General features: G+C 39.9%; 1 protein-coding gene across 3 annotated transcripts in view; it reads left to right on the forward strand.

Moving 5' to 3' along the window:
- Positions 1 to 19,099, forward strand: part of fstl4 (follistatin-like 4) — a 243,672-nt gene that overhangs the window by 190,899 nt on the left and 33,674 nt on the right. For all 3 annotated transcript variants that reach the window (XM_039778070.1, XM_039778072.1, XM_039778071.1), the window contains exons 7-8: positions 12,395 to 12,561; positions 16,927 to 17,047. In XM_039778070.1, the coding sequence (XP_039634004.1) occupies positions 12,395 to 12,561; positions 16,927 to 17,047 (288 nt within the window). The remainder of the gene's footprint in view (positions 1 to 12,394; positions 12,562 to 16,926; positions 17,048 to 19,099) is intronic.

Here is a 19,099-nt window from a genome sequence, read left to right on the forward strand (position 1 = left end):
TTAAGTAGCATGACAGGGAAGAGAGAGAGGCAGATTAAAACCAGAAAGAAAAGGAAAGTGTGAGACAAAAAAAGACTTTATAGGCAGTCATTGAGTCACAGAAATAAAGAAAAGATGGTGAGAGACTCTGTGAAGGACAAACACAGAGAGAAATAGCCAAGGATGCAAACAAAGCATCAAAGAGAAAATGATACGGTGGGTGAAAGAGAGAAGGAGCGAAGTTTGAGAAGCAATGAGGAGCGGCAGCAGAGGATTCATCTGTACCTGTGGAGGAGATTAAGGGTCTGCATCCAGTGTGATTAATGAGCTGGCCGCTGATTGCTCATCCCCATCTCCCTCCCATGAATAATCACCACCCCTGCACTGTCAAAGAGAGAGCAGACAGCTCAAGTTTGTGTGTGTGTGTGTGTGTGTGTGTGTGTGTGTGCGTTGTGTTTTTGTGTGTGTGTATGTGTGTGCGTTGTGTTTTTGTGTGTGTGTGTGTGTGTGTGAGAGACAGTAAATAAAATATGTAATGTGATATACAGTGTATGCATAGAAATAACTGCCCGAGAGTACATAGTTATTGATTTACTTAGAAAATGGGTGTGCGTATACAGTATGATATACAACATAACATTGTATTTAATTTATTTATTTAGGACAATGCACATGTTTTTAACATTTACTGTAAATATGTCAGTGTTACACAGCCTGCTAATTTCTAACCTTTTGCAAGATATTTTCAAACCAGAGCAACAGGAAACAGCATAGCAGTAAAGATTAAACTTTACAGACAGAAGACAACAAGACACCATAAATATTGTTCTATACAGTATATATATATGAATATGAATATGTTTAACATGTCAGTGTGTTTGAAACATGGATGATATATTTCCTAATAGCTGCAGCCCACCTGCAGAGAGCAGTCCTCTTACTGAATGCACAGTGACACACCAAGATCATTTGTACTAACTGTGAGCTCCCAGTGGGAGTCCTGACTCCCTACATGTACTTTACAAACTCACCAGTGTCAGTGTGTTCACAGAGGACATTATCACAAGCAGTCGTGTAGTAAGACATGCAGTAGTTTCTACCATTTCAAAGAGATTACATTCTCAGCATAAATCAGTAAAACAATGTGTAAACAGAGCATCTTTAGATTGAGTTGGCCTCTTTCTGAGCAGAACGGCAAAGATTTTGTTTTACTTTTGAGGTTGCTAACCTTTTAATATATGTGATTGTATTAGACCAATATGAACAATGTTGCAAATCAGTAAACTGGACTGCCTAATGGTATTATTGGATTTTGAGGATTTTTGCTCAATGTGATGAAGTGTGTGTGTGTGTGTGTGTGTGTGTGTGTGTGTGTGTGTGTGTGTGTGTGTGTGTGTGTGTGTGTGTGTGTGTGTGTGTGTGTGTGTGTGTGTGTGTGTGAGAAAGTTGCAAATTGTAAAGCACTTTGTCCATTAAAAGCACCATACCGTATAAGTGCAGTCAGTTTACCATAAGATTTTATACATATTACCTACTCCCTCATAACCTTACTCCACCAGATGGATTGCTTTGCATTTGCTCGGCATATCCATCTGGGAACTTTCTGTTGGAGAACTTTTGGGAAGGGGCAAAAATACTGCTTAGCTGATTGGATAAACCATCTGTCTATCACCACCTATGTTGGTGATAGATGGGCCAACTCAACCAATCAGATCAAACTCTTGCCGAAACCAGTCGGGAGAAGAGCAAAAACATCTTTTCCTCAAAGAAAAGCCTCCAGTGCCGTTTTTTGCTCCTCTTTCAGTGAAGGAATACTTTCTAAACTTGCGCGATAGCTACACTCATCTCATCCGTGATAGCTGCCATGTTGTTTAGACTAATAGTCGCTTCTCGTTGCGTCACACCTAAACCCGCCTCAAAACCAACGCTGATTGGTCGGTCGTTTGGCGAATGGCTCCAAATTTTCTCTATCTCAAGATGCCAGACTGATCTGCGAGTAGAAACTGGAGCTCGAGAGATCAGGACGGTCTCACGAGGCTAACTCCCTCGGCCTTCTCTACACAAAAGACATGTACCATGATGCATTCATAAATAACCAAATTTTTTTTGTTGGACATGTTGGACAAGGTTTTCCATTATGTATGCACATGTATACCTGCTTTATTTTTCTTTATGTTGTGCACATGTCAAAGATACATTGGTGCACATATATAAGCACACCTTTAGTGCACAAACACAACCTACATTCTTTAAGCATCACCATGTTTCACTGTATACTACCTTGTTGCATTTATTGCTTTTGGCTTCCAAGCACTTTTCCTGATGTTACAACACAGAGAAAGGTGATGACAGGAGCCAGCATGTGTCCCTGTGATTGGAAGTGCACTCTGTGGTGAGGAACCTGTGTTTAACCACAGCCTGACACACAGTACTATTTTGTGCTACATTGCCTGGTGGTCTAAGATTGCCTGTTGTTATGACTTTTTGGTGGTTGCATAGCAACAATGAGAAAATCCATTTTGCTGCCTGTTAAAACGTGCCTTTAGTTGAGGGCTAACCCAAGTGCAAGCATGACACCAGCATGAGGTTACTCTGAATCTAGTCTCGCTTTGCCAGACCCTCCTCCAAAGCGTGCTGGAGGGGAGTCTGTCTAGTCCACACAGCATACGGGGATGGGAGGAAAACGTGCTCTCGTTTATTGCCATTTCTTTAAACCAATCACAATCGTCTTGGGCGGTGCTAAGCATCGGAGAAAAGCCACGGTGCCGCTGCAAAATAGGCTCCGAAGGAACTTGTTTTGATTGAATGTGTAAGTTTAAAAGTTGTTTTAGTCATGCAACTCTGATTGGACAGATACTCTAGCTAGCTTTCTGGATTTACTCTGCAGAGATCTGAGAAAATGTTAACCATAGTCCTCGACCTGAGTTTAAAATGCCAACACAAAGGAAGTCCAAGGCAGCAGATATCCGGCCTAAATGAGTGAAATCCTGCGGATTTTCCGGCAGCAACGGAGCAATCCCAGAAGTGGAACGTCAAGGATATAGACTACTCTGAATCCTACAAGTCTCAATTGCTAAGTAGTTTGCCAGGCTAGCAAATGAAGGCCATTTACTGTAGCAGATGCTTTTCACTCAGTGATGAACTTAATGATTAATGCCTGAATCTTAATTTACCAAACAAAACCAAATGAGGACATTGTTTTTCATGAGGGTCAAATATGAATAATCAAGTGTGCCGTGCATATATTTGCATACATGACACATGAAGGGAGGAGAATGTGCTTGTCGTGTGAGTGACACACAACCCCTCTACATACAATGAGAGAGAGAGAGAACAAGAAACAAAAGGAGAGAGAGAGCACTGTTGTTTTGTAATGTGGGATGTATGTGTGTGGCTCTTTCTGTATGTATATCTGTGCGTACATGTTTGGGTGTGTGCGTCCTTTCAGTTGTAGTAAGAAGCATCAGTTGGGCTGAATCACTCATCTAGCATTCTGATGAATTTACAGACTAATCCAGACAAGAAGGTGGAAGTTGACAAGCATTCACTGCTTTGGTGGCATTTCTCTTGTAAACGTGTGTATTTTGCATTTCCACTGCTTTCACTAATTGACAATATGTCCAAGTCTTCCTGTAGAACCTGTTGCATGTTGATATGTAGTCACTAAAATGCTGATGAAACATTGTTGCATCGACCAATTATGAGTACCGATCCAATACTATTGTTTAATTAATAAGCTGTATGACTCACTGTGTGGAAGTGACTGGGATCATTCTTTTATGTGTAAGACACCATCATTACGTGAAGCACCTGAATGCAGCATCAGTTTACGAGCGTCGCCTGAAAGCACCGCAAACTCCAGTTGGAGCTTTTGTTTGTTTAGCCCAGTGGTTCTCAACCTTTTTTGTGCCAGCGCCCCTATCCATTATCCAGGTCCCTACACCCCCATCAAATATTATGTAGGCTAATTGCCCTGGATATTAATGATTACGCCCTAATATAGGCCTATTATTGTCGTTACTATTGTTATTAAAAATAATCAATAAATCAAATCATTGAATGACAAACAACACATGTATTAGTTTTCCCAGGTATCAAAAAAGCCATGTGAATAGAAATATTTACAGTTTTTTTTTTAAATGCAACCATTTGACATTCAAATTAAATAACAGCAGCCAATCAGAACTACTAGATATGTAACATTCAAACTATAATTAGGTATTATCAAAAGGCCTGCTGCATGGTGTGAACCTCAGCACCTTTATAAGATGACTATAATTTGAATGTCCTTTTTTGGTTGTGAAGTGACCTTGGGTGTCATGAAAGGCGCTTTAAATAAAATGTATTATTATTATTATTATTATTATTATTATTACAAACACTAACAGTAGCCAATCAGAAACAGCTAGCAATTTAACATTCAAATCTATTTTTCATTTAAATTGTTCCAACGGAAAACAAGCTTGCACTTATCATGGGGTAAAAGCAGGATTACACACACACACACACACACACACACACACACACACACACACACACACACACACACACACACACACACACACACACACAGAAACAAGGTTTTCATTTTGGTGATGACAAACGACTTGAAGAACGACACCTACTGCCGAATGGAAATAAGTTTACAACCTTTGAAAGTTAGTGAGAGCCCTTTGTTGATGCTTAGAAGAGTATAAGTTAGAAGAGTCTAGGTTAGAAGAGTCTAGGATTGAAGAGTCTAGGATTGAAGAGTCTAGGTTTGAAGAGTCTAGGTTTGAAGAGTCTAGGTTTGAAGAGTCTAGGTTTGAAAGTCTAGGTTTGCTATCGCCTGTCTTGCGAGTAAATAGCAGAAAAAAACGTTTGGAGAAGCGCAACCCCACATCGCGCTGCGTTTTGAGGAGGTGGAGTCCCGTACAGTAAACAGCGACATCTCTTCCTCTATCGCTTCAACAAGAAAGTTTTAAAACAGCAAACACAAGCCCTGAATTGCCCGGGAGTTTGGGGGACAGCTAAATGTTTGCCAAACAACAAAGCACAGTCGATATCTCTCGCTCGTAAAAAAAAAAAAAAAAATCTCTCGCTCGTCTCTTTTCTCTTTTTCTTCGTGAAATTAAGCTGCCTTCAGGTACAGTAGGAAACGTTGGGTTCTATAAAAGATCTGACGAAAAACTGTTACTGTGAAATATAAAGTCTACTTGTGCTACATTGGGGGGATTAAAGAATACATCAGGACGTCGCACCACCCTGCGGCGATTGCTATTTTTTCTGAACGCAGCTTCACGCTGAAATACGGAGCTCATTTAAGACGATGCTCTGACTTCCCGTTTCCATGAAGGCAGCACGGAGCTGCGCCGAACAATGATCCACCGTCTCGTCCAGTTGCAGTGCCGTGAACTGGCAGGTTTTTAATGTTGCAGAAAACTGTTTTTTGCAAGTAGTTTAAGTGTAAACATGTATTGTTATTGTGAATCTTTGGTTTAAACTAGCTTTCAAACAAACGCCCCCCAAGGGCACCTCAACGCCCCCCTTTCCAAAATATTGCTTCTAACGCCCCCCATCATCTTCTGAACGCCCCCTTGGGGGCGGTACCGCCCCCGTTGAGAAACACTGGTTTAGCCCTAACGTTACATAACTCATGGGGAAGGCAAAATGTTGCCACGCCAGTGACTTTAGGGAAGCAGGTGGAAATCCCTAGTCATGCTGTTTATCCGTCATCTCCGACAGTAGCCATGGTGTCTTGAACCATGCAGCTGCAGGCTACTGGTAAGTTAAGGTGCATGCTATGCTCGTCTGTGTGTTTTTTTTTTTTCTTCGCGTGTGTGCAGAAGGAGGTGGGGGTGAAAAAAAAAATACATAAACAGAATTGAATAAAATAGATTGTCACTATATTGTCACCATAGCCAATCCAGCTGTTAAGTTCTGTATGGCCCAATATCAGTATCGGATCGGTGCATCCCTAATATAAGTAGCTCCAATTAGTGGCAAACATTAACTTTTGAAACACTAAAAAGGGGATGCAAAATCTGCAGGCCTTGGCTCCATGAAATCCTCATGTTCTGTCTGAAATCATACTCTACATAGACTACAGGCACAAAGAAGAGCGTCTTTAACAATTTTATATGGTTCCGATTTTTATTAAATTGTGGGTTTCAGTTGTTAAAAAATACATAAGTCATGAATTGCAAATTTGTTGACTAGCAATCATATTCTATCAAATGTTAACAAGTATTTTTCTCCCAAAGCTCGTCATAACCAGTTGCACACCTTTCCTGTATTTCTGGTAAAATGTAAAGGCACTTTCATTTTTCATTTCAATTTGCATCACAATTTCTATGTGTCATATCGGATATTATCTTAAAGTTTGCGAAGAACCCATACAGGGAGATTCAATCAAAAGAGTAAATGATTTTCAGTTTTACCATTCCTCAATCAAGCATTCTCGATGCTTGATGCTCGTCCTCGCTCTCTGCCCCTCACTACTCCTCTCTTTCCATCTGTATTTCTCTCTCTAGCTCCTCCTCACTCTCTGCCCCTCTTCTTCCTACATATTTCTTTCTCTCTTCTAGTCTACAGTCAGGATGTTATCTGTCCTACCCTCTAAAAAAAAAGTCATGGTGTTCTGCTCCTCTGCTTTGTGGCTTGATGTCTTACTCCAGCTCGCGAGGGGCTGGTCTCATGAAAGTGGAAAGGGACAACTCTCTTAGCTGCAGTCCTGAGCTCACCGCATAATAAGCCTGGTTCAGACGGCAGGATAATTAGGCCGATTTTAGCCCCGATTCACCCCTCCCGACAATCTTATGGATGCTCTGATTATCGTAAAATAATCTGATCAGATATTCCTGCCGTGTGTGGTGTGTTAAGACTGCTCTCGTCTGCTCGGAAGGACGTCGGGACCGCTCCGATCTCAAATCGGGGATATCCAACATGTTGGATTTTTTTGGCCTGATTTCTCCTCGTGTGTGGTGTCCCCCGGGGACAAACGAGCACGCAGCCTGTGGACTGTGGCATACAATAAAGTCGATGGGCATAACTACATCCACAACTGCAGTCCACCAGAGTACATGGAAACGAATATATGAACGTGTATTTCAACGGTAATTAATCTGTGTAGTACGTAACGACATTTCTATGAGAAAAAACAACAACTCACCTCCATATCATGATGTAGCTGAGTATAGTCCATGCTCGCGTTGTCTCCACTTCTTTGACCATCGCCTTTTCTTTTGGTAACGTTTTTTTTTTCGGTTAAAAACAAACTACAAACTATCGCCACTGCATCCGCCATGATTGTTTACTCTGAAGTCGCGTTTGATCTCGAGGGATTTTGCGAGATTTCCCGTCTGACCTGGGAATGCTCGGCAGTCAAATTGGTTCGTGTGTGATGTGTTGATTTTGCCGTGTGCTGCGCACCACACACTGTACAATCAAAACTGTTAGACCCGTGATTTTTTATCGCCGTGTGGGGTCTCTCAGGATTGGAAAATCGGCCGACAATTTTAAAATCGTCCCGTGTGAACCAGGCTTTAGTTATTCCCTGGGAGATCTTCTACGTGCTCTGCATCAATTTTGTCTCTCTTCCTGTCCCACATGCACACACATTTTTACTCCTTCTCTTATGCCCCTGTGTCTTCTCGTCCATCTTTCGGCATGTCTTTCTTTCTTTCGTCTGCTAATTTGCTCTCTTTTTTTCCTCCATCTGATGTTGTGTTCCTCTTTTCCCTTTTTGTCTTTCTTTTCTCCTTGCATGCACTGGTTTTATTCATCCTATTTTACTTTACTTTATGAAGTACTTTTTTTATATAACTTTTTTTCTCTGTCTTCATATCCTTCTACCAATATTTACCTTGCTCCCTCTCTTTTCACACACAGGCAATTTCAATCACACAGCACAGAGCAGTGTAGGCCTACAGATCCAACCATGAGTGTTAGTTCTGTCAAAGGAGAACAAAACATTTTTTTGTCGCACCCTTACAAATTTTGAGACCAAATTTGTCGCACTCTAGAGCCCTCTGAATTATACAACTGGAAAATCTTAACATTTGAAACATCCCTTAATGACATAGACCAAGAAAAGTGACCATGAACAGCAATCAACACATTTTCTAACTAATATAACAAGCTTATTTTTCATCACATTTTTCTCTCTTTTCTTGGTCTCGTACCTCAGTGGGTTACGTTTGGATGGCATCAAGATTAATTTCATTTCTCTTTCTTCATCTCTCTTCCTCTCTTTACTCACACTGTACTGTAAATCCCTTCAGAGCTGGATACAGAAACCTCCGTGTTGGCCCTGTCAGCCCGCCCATAGCTCACTTAGCAGGGCTGATCGATCATTGGAGCTCCTGAATTCCCCTGAAAGTCAATTACTAACTTACACATTGGAGCTATTTTGGGAAAGGGGGGGGAACTGTAGGAATCATTAACTAGATAATGTCATGACAACCTTCCCCAGCCAGCCAGAGCAGAGCACGCCCTGCCTGTGGATATGCAATTAGTCTGGGTCATCTGAGAATGGCACAGAACATGGGAGGATGTTTGAACATATTTAGAGTTGCTCTCACATGAACTGGAAGTAATCTTTGTGGTTGTTGCTACTTTTTGAGAACCGCCTAAAATGTGTTTATAGTACTAAGTAACAAAATCTGAATGCTTGGTCAGATTCATAGTCGTCTTTATTCATTCAGTGATGACTGCCTGACTTTGCCAATTTTGATCAGTATTTTATGTAGGCAATGTTCTTCTTTGGCTTGTTAAGACAAGATTCAACTCTGATGCATTTGAAAAGTTAGGCTCATTGTAAAAGAAAATTCTCCTGCACCAACAGGATTGCTGCAGACGTGTCACAATAAAATTAGACTTAATAAATAAAAACACATTTGCAAACACGGTCTTAAAATTATTAAGATTCTAAAACCCAAATCTAAAAAGAATACCTTAAAAGGTTACAGGCATGGGAGTGCACATCTGACTTAAAATTCCTACAACCTAAAAAAAAAAAAAAACGAGAAAACATTGTTGCCTCTTTTTAAAAGGAGTGTTGAATAGTCTGCTCTGTCTGTGAACTTAAAACTAAGCCTCATTAAAGCCTCCTAAACCTTATTAAACCTTTTTTATTTAGGTGCACCAGCACAAAATTTAGGTGCACCCAAATTTTTCCTTAAGGTGTAGGTAAATACTTTTTTTTTATTTGAAGCACAATTATACTGTATATAAAACAGTAAAATTGTAAATATTAACAATATACAGCTGTGTTAATAACAATTAAAACTGTAGACAAATGTCAGCAGTGGACCGGCGCTGTGTCTCTCATGTTGCAGGGGAGCCATGTGTGAGTGAATGGGGGCAGGGCTGAGCGGAGGAGAGATCAAATCACAGGCCCGACTTTACAGAAGAAATGGGTCATGTAACGCAACATTAAACCATATCGATATAAACAACACAGGCAATTTCAATCACACAGCACAGAGCAGTGTAGGCCTACAGATCCAACCATGAGTGTTAGTTCTGTCAAAGGAGAACAAAAAAATTTTTGTCGCACCCTTACAAATTTTGCGACCAAATTTGTCGCACTCTAGAGCCCTCTGAATTATACAACTGGAAGTCTTAACATTTGAAACATCCCTTAATGACATAGACCAAGAAAAGTGACCATGAACAGCAATCAACACATTTTCTAACTAATATAACAAGCTTATTTTTCATCACATTTTTCTCTCTTTTCTTGGTCTCGTACCTCAGTGGGTTACGTTTGGATGGCATCAAGATTAATTTCATGGTGTCAGTATTCATTTCAGTACTAGTCCATCTTTCATGAAGGTTGTTTTTTTATTATAACTATGGCCTTTCTGCCAAGCTTTAAAAGTGAGGACTAATACATCAGCAAAAAGTTTAGACTGACCTCATGTGAATGGTTGGCAGACTGTTGCAGAAAATATTTAAACACAGCTGCCCATTTTGAATTGATGGAACATTTCCTATTTAAATTTGGTATGTACAGCAGTGTTACAGCCCTGCATTGGGGGCTTTGAGCTGATGTAATCTTTTCACTGTTGTCAATGTAGTAAAATAAAGGTTTTAGATAAATAAAAAAAACAATATTTTTGCTCAAGATAAACATCCCAACTTTAACACTTGCTTATTTGCTGTAGCTGTTAAAAGCACCACCATCCTTCACAGTAGTCAGTGTTTTATCTGCCAAAATCTATTAATTAGCTTCTGTTTCTACTTCTGCTTTGACTGAAATTTGAAGACAGTTCTCGCCAGCAAACCTTTAAAGCTGTATACCTACTTTTATACCTAAAAAGAATCAATATTAAGTCATACTAGATGTCCATCTGAACAGTGAACTGCTGCAGAAATACATAGCAAACCTGACGTCTTGCTTCCATTGTACTGTATTATTCAATTTAACGTGAGATGTGGTCTAGTCGCAATGCACAGTACCACCCTGGAACCACCCCTCCAAGCCATGTCAGATCAATGTGCTTCATCCCTCATCTGTCAACATGGCACTCAAAGCCTGTTCTGCCACCCAAATTACTGCTCTGCTGAATTATAACTTTGTTGGACCTGGCAGTGTACTGTACCCAAGGCATTCTGAAATATCACTGACAGACCGAGCTGTCAACCCGGATATATCTATCACCTGGAGAGCTATGTGAAACAGACAGCTAATAGCAAGGGGTCTTTCACAACAGCGTTTGTCAAAGTCCGGATCTGGACAGGAAGTTCCTCACAAACATTTCAAAGGACAGTGAAATAGTTTTCTACTGTATGTGGGTGTTGAAATGAAACCTTGTTGTGATACTGGCTTTATCACTGCCTTTCAGTCGTCAACTCTTCAAGGCCAATCTTTATGTTTAGATTTTATTTGTACTTATAGATCTTGTGTCATTATAGGTTAGATTTGATAGAGTTGTCAAATGTTTTCAGCACAAACACCACCAGGGTAGATTAATGTAAATTTAGTGTAGTTTATTCTGAAACAACTCTGCAACTTAATTTGTGATCTACTGTAAGAGCAGCTCATTGTCCACTGCTTTGTTAATCATAGGAGCTAAAAGTAATAAACAACCCACGCTGTGGAAGGACAGTTTTTAAGTCAGATGGTAACAAGATGATTAGTTTTTGGAAAAACGATTGATTTCAGAAAATAGCAGGAGCACCCTAATAAGCTGATTGAGTTTAAAGCGCAGGAAATGTGGTATAATTATGCTATATTTCTTTACAACATCTGAAACCACATCAGTAAAATGATTCCATCACAATGACCATACTCCATGCAGATTTTATATTGTTGAGTAGAAGCTAATTTTATTTAGAATGGAATGACTACATTCTTTTGAAAAACCATAATGATCAGTACATTCTCTTTTTCTTCTCTAAATGTACTGAAAAGTCATGCAGCAAGGGCAGTTTATAGTATCAGTCCAGTAAATGCCCTGTTTACTTGGATGGCTCCATTTAGATTTCTATCAGGTGACTGTGTCTCTTTATTTATTGAGCCAAGTATATCCTGTCCCCAGCCAATATTGCCCCAGGGTCACACACTGACATATGTAATGTCAGTGTTGGCGTACCTGAACTCCACATTCATATAATATCTCACTGTCATCAGCATATGTATGCTCCTTTCCCAATTGTATACTGTACCAATTAGTTTTTTTTACTAAATTAAGACAAAAACTATTGAACATATTTTGTCACCTTTTTTGGCATAGAGTGTACAGAGAAAATGAAAGGAAAAATGAGAAGAAGACAAAGAATTAGTTGGTGTTGTAATGCAATGCAAGGTCATGAGAAAAGATTTAACTGTTAGAATAGATTGCACATACTGTATATCTTGCATAATCCAGTTTGCAAAACTTTTCAAACAGTTTTATGTCTACTTAAAACTCACAATAATAAATGTTCAGCAGCTGACAAAGTTTCCAGACTGTAACCGTGACTGTAGATTTTGTGCCCGGCCACACAGCTTGGCGACAGTCACTATTTATGTCTCCAAGGGGAACCAGTGAAAAATAATTCTTAATTTGCCGTAAAGGTGAATTGAATTGGATGGCCATTTCAATGAACATAAATTTCCCTTAATGAGAAGAATGATATTTGGCTAGCCTGAGTCCTCTGACACGTGGTCTTTTTTCATACTGAATATCCTTCACTCCCGGACAGCTGTTTATCCTCCCTGGTCCACTAGTAATGAGATGGATGCTTGCAGCTTGGCTACAGTTCCACTACATCAGCACACTCGTTCTGATTTGTGATTTTCTCTGCTTCCTTTTTTTCTCCTTCTTTTTTACATCTTCAAATTTTTCAAAATCTTTTCTTCTTACTATCCTCTCTTTTTTGCCTCTCTGTCATCCATTTTTCTCTCTCCAACATTCACTATCCTTCATACTCTTTACTATTCTAACAGAGGTTGTCCAGTTGAGCCTGGCAGAGGACCAGTGGATCAGTGTCTCCACGGTAACAGTGGGCCTCAGTGCCGTCCTTACCTGTGCCATCCAGGGTACGCTGCGCCCACCAATCATCTGGAAGAGGAACGGCATCATACTTAACTTCTTGGACCTGGAGGATATTAACGTGAGTGCATATTGTTGTTTTCTTTATCTTGGTTGATGCTGTAGTTTGTCACTGTTGTGATGATGGTGGGACTGGAGTTGATGGCGATGGCTACAGAATTCGACAGGGAACACAGTTGAACATAAAGTGCACCAAAGAAGCGCCCGTGGCCAGTTTGCTCTTCTAGCACACACGCAGTCTGTGCGATTGAAAATAAAAAATTTTGGGCTGCACATGGACGTCCACACAGATGTCCGCACGATTCTTCATGGACTTGGGCAGATAAAAAAATGTGCTGCACAGAAACCATGAAGAAGGAAAATAGTAACAAGAGAACAAAAAAAAATCTAAATTCAAAGAAGGAAATCAGACAAAAAAAGAACAGTTTTACTCCCCGGCTCTCTCCATGAAACAATAGAATTATAGCTTGCTCAGTGCTTAATGAACTATGTGGCCATGCTCCTGTTTAGACACATCTGCACAGGTGACAGCACAGCGCTGGCGTTGCTTTACTCACCACCACATCACAATTCACTAATTGCATGTTAATGAGCGGCCTTGTTGGTCTGCTGTGATGATGAGCCGATAAACAATGTCAAGTGTTAAGGTGGAGACTGGAGCTGAGGTGATGGCAACAGAGGTCCTTGAGGCCCTTGACCGTGCATAATGAATTTTTACAGAGCACAGTGATTTGTGTGGAGGAGGGAGAGAGGAGCCCCATCTGTGTTTGACTTTCTAAATCAAAAAATAAACAAAAATCCCTAAATTAAATGAGAGAGATAACCTCAGTACTTTTATGTGTGCAAGAGGAAAAACATATTTAAAGGAATATGTCAAGTTTTTGTGGCCAGTTGGTCAATTTAGCCAGCTTTCTCTTGTACAAAGGATATTGTATTTTAATAGACTTTCTGGCTAAATAAAGATAAATAAGCCATTAACTAATGAGAATGTAGACATCCAAATAAATTACCCAAACTCTGTGAAGGGGAAAAGTTAAACATCCAAGGGGGTGCTTGGATCTGTATTTCATATGGATGAAGGAAGGAAGTTTAATTTTAGAAAGGTGTTAATGTGCATTCCATATATACAGTACATTAATAATTTGTCATGAAGCATATGTCATGTTAATATGAAGCACTGGATCTATAGCACATGAATGATATATATATATATATATATATATATATATATATATATATATATATGAACTTAACAGAGAAGTTGACCAGACAGCAAATTATACAGTTGACAGCGTTCTCACTCACATACACTACTACACTACATTAATATGACGAATCTTTGAAAACTCATCTGTTAGAATAGTAAAAGCTTAGCGCAATAAGAGAAGGAAGAGGGTGACAGAAAGAAATGACAAAAAACAGTGAAGGAGAAATGTTTTGTTTTTCTTTATGAGCTTTTCTTACTTTCCTGTCAAAGTCCTTTCAGCCCACAATTTTCCTCTGTTGAATTGTGTTGAAGCAAACAGGCTTGTCTTCAGAAGTGTAATTCAACAGTGATGGACATCTTTTTGCATTCTGGCATATAACCCTCGAAAAACCGGAGAGCTGAGCTTCCATTACAATCAGTGTCATTTGTCTGCTCTCTGTCTCTTTCAGGTCTTTGTTCTCCGTCGGTCTCTCTGCCCACCTTCCTATCCACTGTATTGTTTTTCTTTCTTTTTTTTTTACTCTAAATCAAAAATAGGTATTTTACATTTTCAGTAGAGCTGTGTTCTCCAAAAAGTAACTGCACTGTGTATATTGAGTTTAGACCTGTTTCACATTTGATTGCATGAAAGCAAAAAGACAAAAGTGAGATTGGAAACTAATTCTTCAGAAATAAAATGAATAATGTATTTTTCTTTTATTAAAAACAATTACCACAAAGCTACTTTTATTTGCATGTACATTGCTATCACTTGGTAAACATAAACTGAATGTGGCTCTTCATTTGCAAGCTGATGTTTATTGCGTCCCCATTGGAGAGTGCTGCATCTGAAATGCAAAACTTCTATGAGTGACTTGAATTTTATTAAATTTAATGTAGCCACAGGCCATCGTCCTATATAATTTGTCTGCATTTTACCCATCCTAACCAAGCAGGCAGCCATAGTCTAATGCTCGTGGACCAACTCCAGTTGTAATGCCAGTGCCAATGCATCTACAAATATGAGTTCAGTCTATTTAGTTGGAATGGACTGTAGTTATCCTACAGTAATGCTTGTTTTAATTTACTTTGAAAGGCTAGAGTGATGCTATAGTTTCACTGCTGCCTTCCATCCCTCTTTGTAAACTCCCAGTATGGATGATTGTTATCATCAATCAATAGTGTGTATTTTGGGTAAAAAAGAGCAATCATTTTTCAAAGAGAAACTTTTTTGATATGGTTTTGGTAGGCTTTATATTAATTATTGTTCTTAAATTATGCAACATAGCTAATTTGCCGAAATGTTATAAAGACAAGACATGCTGATCAGGCAAATATCAGATATTTAAATTAAACTTATTCTATTCAAACAAAAGCCATGTTTATGCTGGGTCAGAGGGCGGGCATTTGGATTCACTCCACCAATCTGATTGGTGGAGTGCTAACCAGAAAATAACGAGCGGGATGAGTGACGAACGTCTCTCAGAATCTGACGGAAATCTTTTTAACTGACTTTTGTTGATCTGAAATGAAGACAGGTTCAGCAACTGTATGGCTTATTTCTAGCTTAAAATGTTTTCAGAAACACGTTTCAGTGAACAATTTTCGTAAAAATAAGAGATCGTATTTCAAACACGCCGCCATTACTATCGGTTGGAGAAGCCAGAACAACGTGATGCGTTCGTCATTTCCGGTTTTCATTTTTACGCCAATATTACTAGCTAGCTCCTGGCGAAGGAGGAGAACGGGCAGCAGCAGCCCCGGTCTGGCTGGGTTTGAGTTGCTGCAGCTGCTGCTGAAGGTCCAAAGCATATGTGGACTCTTTGTGGCTGGGGCCGCGGCCGTTTGTTGGCGTTAGCAAACTCTATTTCTAATTAACGTTAGTGTTACACCTATTGTTAGTAAACATGTTTGAGTCGTGATTTACTCAGAGTTTTTCAGTCTTTCACCAGAGTCTTTAAATTGACTCATGAATCGCTAGTCTCTAGTATCATTAAGTTGGGTCAGTTGAGTCCTACTACAATTCAATCTAAAATGATAACAGGGCCACACACAAACCTCTTGCAACATTAGCTACTACTATTCCTAGACATCTTAGCTACCAAAAGCTTAATAACTTACAATTTCGTAGGCAACGACAACTCCACAATTCAACTCAAGCGAGTGAGCAGAGAGACAGTCCGAGACATTTTAACATAGAGTTTAATTTAGTTAACAACAAAGTCTAGTGATTCAGCTCACAATAGGAAGTTGGATTCAGGGGTACCTCGATTGATTGATCGAATAATTGCTTTTCAGGAGGCAGCCCTACTCGATGCCCCTTTTCTCACAGGAACCACAACTGAAACTTAGAAATTTAAACTAAAAGATATTTGGCATAACCTGCCAGATATATTAAAGTTATACTTTTTAACCCAAATGGCCCATTCAGTTTTATTGCTCTCACTGGTGTAGTTGTATCTCTCACCTTAATTGTAAATTTGGAACTTTAAAGGCTGCCTAAACTCCCCCATCTATCTGACAGTACAACAAAGTCATTTCACATTTCCGTGTCACAAAGCAACCCTCTGTCAGGTCACATTCATTTCTAAAGCCCTGAGAACGAAAGCAGCCGTTTGTGGTTTACATGTCACTACAGAGCTGCATCAGGGCATCTGCTCTGCCACTTGGTGGGACAGCAAACTATTTAATGCCTTAATCCGCCCTAAGCTGTGGCTGGAACCCCCTGATGACTGCTGCATACTGCACCAACAACAACCAGCTCCATTCATCAACCTAATGGGCTTTATATTTTTAACCCTTGCCATTTATCAGGCTGAGGCACTGTGATGAGGGGAGAGAGGAGGATCAAATTCCCAAATGCCTGCTTCAACTCAACAGGGAAACCATTGATTCATGGTCTCTCTTCCCTTTCACATCACTCTTTTTCTCTCTTGTCTTTTCCCATCACTCCCTGCTGTTGACTGCCTTATCTCTCCTCTCCCTGCTCTCTCCAAGCATCCTTATGTATTCTATCAAGCTACCTTCATTTCCCCCTCACTCCCTGTGGCTATTTCCTGCACCCCATTCTTCACCACTATTCCCTCTCCTACACCTCCTGTTCTTCCTCTCCCTTCTTTCCTCAAGTTCTTCCTCCCTCCCTCATCCTCTTCTTCTTCCTATGTTGTGCTTTTTCACCACAACCCCCGCCTGTTCTTTCTTTAGTTAATGTTCCTCTTACATCTATTTCCTGTATTACAGGACTTTGGGGATGATGGCTCCCTATACATCACCAAGGTGACAACCATCCACATGGGGAACTACAGTTGCCATGCCTACGGCTATGAAGACCTCTATCAGACACATGTGCTGCAGGTGAATGGTCAGTAGTGGCTCATTTCTTACTTACAGTACAGTGGTGGACTTAATGCTTTAATTTTGTTTGTGCAACTCTGTGGTTACCCAGTGAGAGGAATTTCAGTATTGCTTTCCCTGCTTACAGTTTAAGAACAGTCTCAAAGACAATTAAGCCAACATGCTGTTGATTGAAATGTCTGGAAACAAAGGATACCATAGATACAGCACATTGAGTGCAGCATTGTCATACTGTATGTGGTTGCCAACCTTTTTTGTCCAGTATACTCCCACAGCCTTTTCATAAGGTCTCAAGTACCCCTCAGTGTGCCCTATCCATATTTAAAAGACAAGAAGCAAGAGAACACAGTCGCTGTGGTGGATTCTTGACACATGTTACACCCACACAAAGTGGTTCTGTAAATGGCAATGTTTAGGCTTGGTCTTTGTCTTTTTTCAGTAGATTGTGCCTTCGTATTACTACCACTTTGAGTGGCAAAAGCTGGACATTTTACCATTTATCCGCGTTTCATATTAGTTATTTAAAGCTCCATTGTGTAATTTTTTGAGTTGATTCTTAGCAAAAAAAACTTTGTTCTTTCACAAATAAGTGCTCATTCATGTGTAATTACTTCCACCAACTAATCAAAGTATTCTCGTAAGCGTAGAATTTGCCATTTTGAATCATTCAGAATACATACGAGCGACTCACTTGAATGACGGCCGCCATGTTGCACCTCTATCTTTAAAATACATTACCCAAAGAGGGACATACCTCCGCCTTTCACGCTTTTACACTCAGTGGCACTGTGACGAATGCCAGGGAGGGGGAGAAGATTACTCGCAACTCACTGCCAGCAGATTTGAAAGCCTGTTGAAGATGGAGGAAGTGTAACGGAGTTGCCAAGGAAGTTAAAAAGAGAATTAAAACATCAACGCGACAGGCAAAGCAACAAGAGCAAAGTTAATATTGAAGTGGCTTTTCCAGGATGGAAAGAGCTCATAAGGAGCAAGGATTTTAAAGGTTTTTTAAAAAGGTTGCCTGCTTTCTTCTCAAAAGGTATTTCTGCCTATTTGTGTAAATTCAAAGTTTTATAGTTGCTTGGCTAACTATAGCATGGTTGTGCATAACGCTAGAACGACGTCTAGGATACTTTTCCTCGTGTCAATGATGCTAAAGGATTGTCTACCTTGTAACATAAACCTAATCATATGTGTCGTGATTTCCCTGGCAGACAACTCACGTCATGTGCAGTAGTAACACAGACTAGCTACAGCTAGAACAGCTGCGTGTAAATGATGGAGCTACTAAGATCTAATTTCGGTTTTATTGACATTGTTCATACTGCTCAGAGAAATATATTAAAAACACAAACCTCCATTGCTTCTCTCCTACGCTGTAAACATTGCCTTACACTATTAATATCGTACAATATACAGAATAACAATAGCACTGATACTTTACTAACAGTAGCTTGCATACGTTTGGGAACCTGATAGCTGATGTTAGCAATGAAATGGTTCCAAAATAACGTAAAACTATTATTACACTGGAAGGAACACTCACGGACGAAGTCGTACTTCTTGGAATAATATGGCCACCATAGGAGTTAAAACGCACTCGGAATGGGAGGAGCTAGAAAGTAATATTCAGTTGGTTGTCATATACAATTTCACCGCTAGATGGGAGGAATTCTGACACAATGTAGCTTTAAGCTATAGTGCGTAGTTTCTGTCTCCCCCATGAGGAATTCTAAGTAATGACAATTCTGTCGGTGCATCCACGACACAAGCCTTCCATGAACGCGCTTCACCCCCACCCCTCCGCCACACAGTTGCTACATAGCCAAGGAGGACAAGGAGGATTGAAAAAACATGATGGGATCTTCAGAAGAGGTAATTATCTTTACTCGAGTTCTGCGTGCGAAAGTTGCTGGACAATACCAATTTCTATACATAGCCATACTGACAAATACAGAGAGTGTTGTGTGGAGCTGATAGTCTTAATTAGCTTTGTATCAACTCATTTGGCAAGGGCTTGAATGTAACGGACGTTCATTATTATAAAAAAGTTACACAT

Source organism: Perca fluviatilis, chromosome 16 (assembly GCF_010015445.1).
Source record: "Perca fluviatilis chromosome 16, GENO_Pfluv_1.0, whole genome shotgun sequence".
NCBI lineage: Eukaryota > Metazoa > Chordata > Actinopteri > Perciformes > Percidae > Perca > Perca fluviatilis.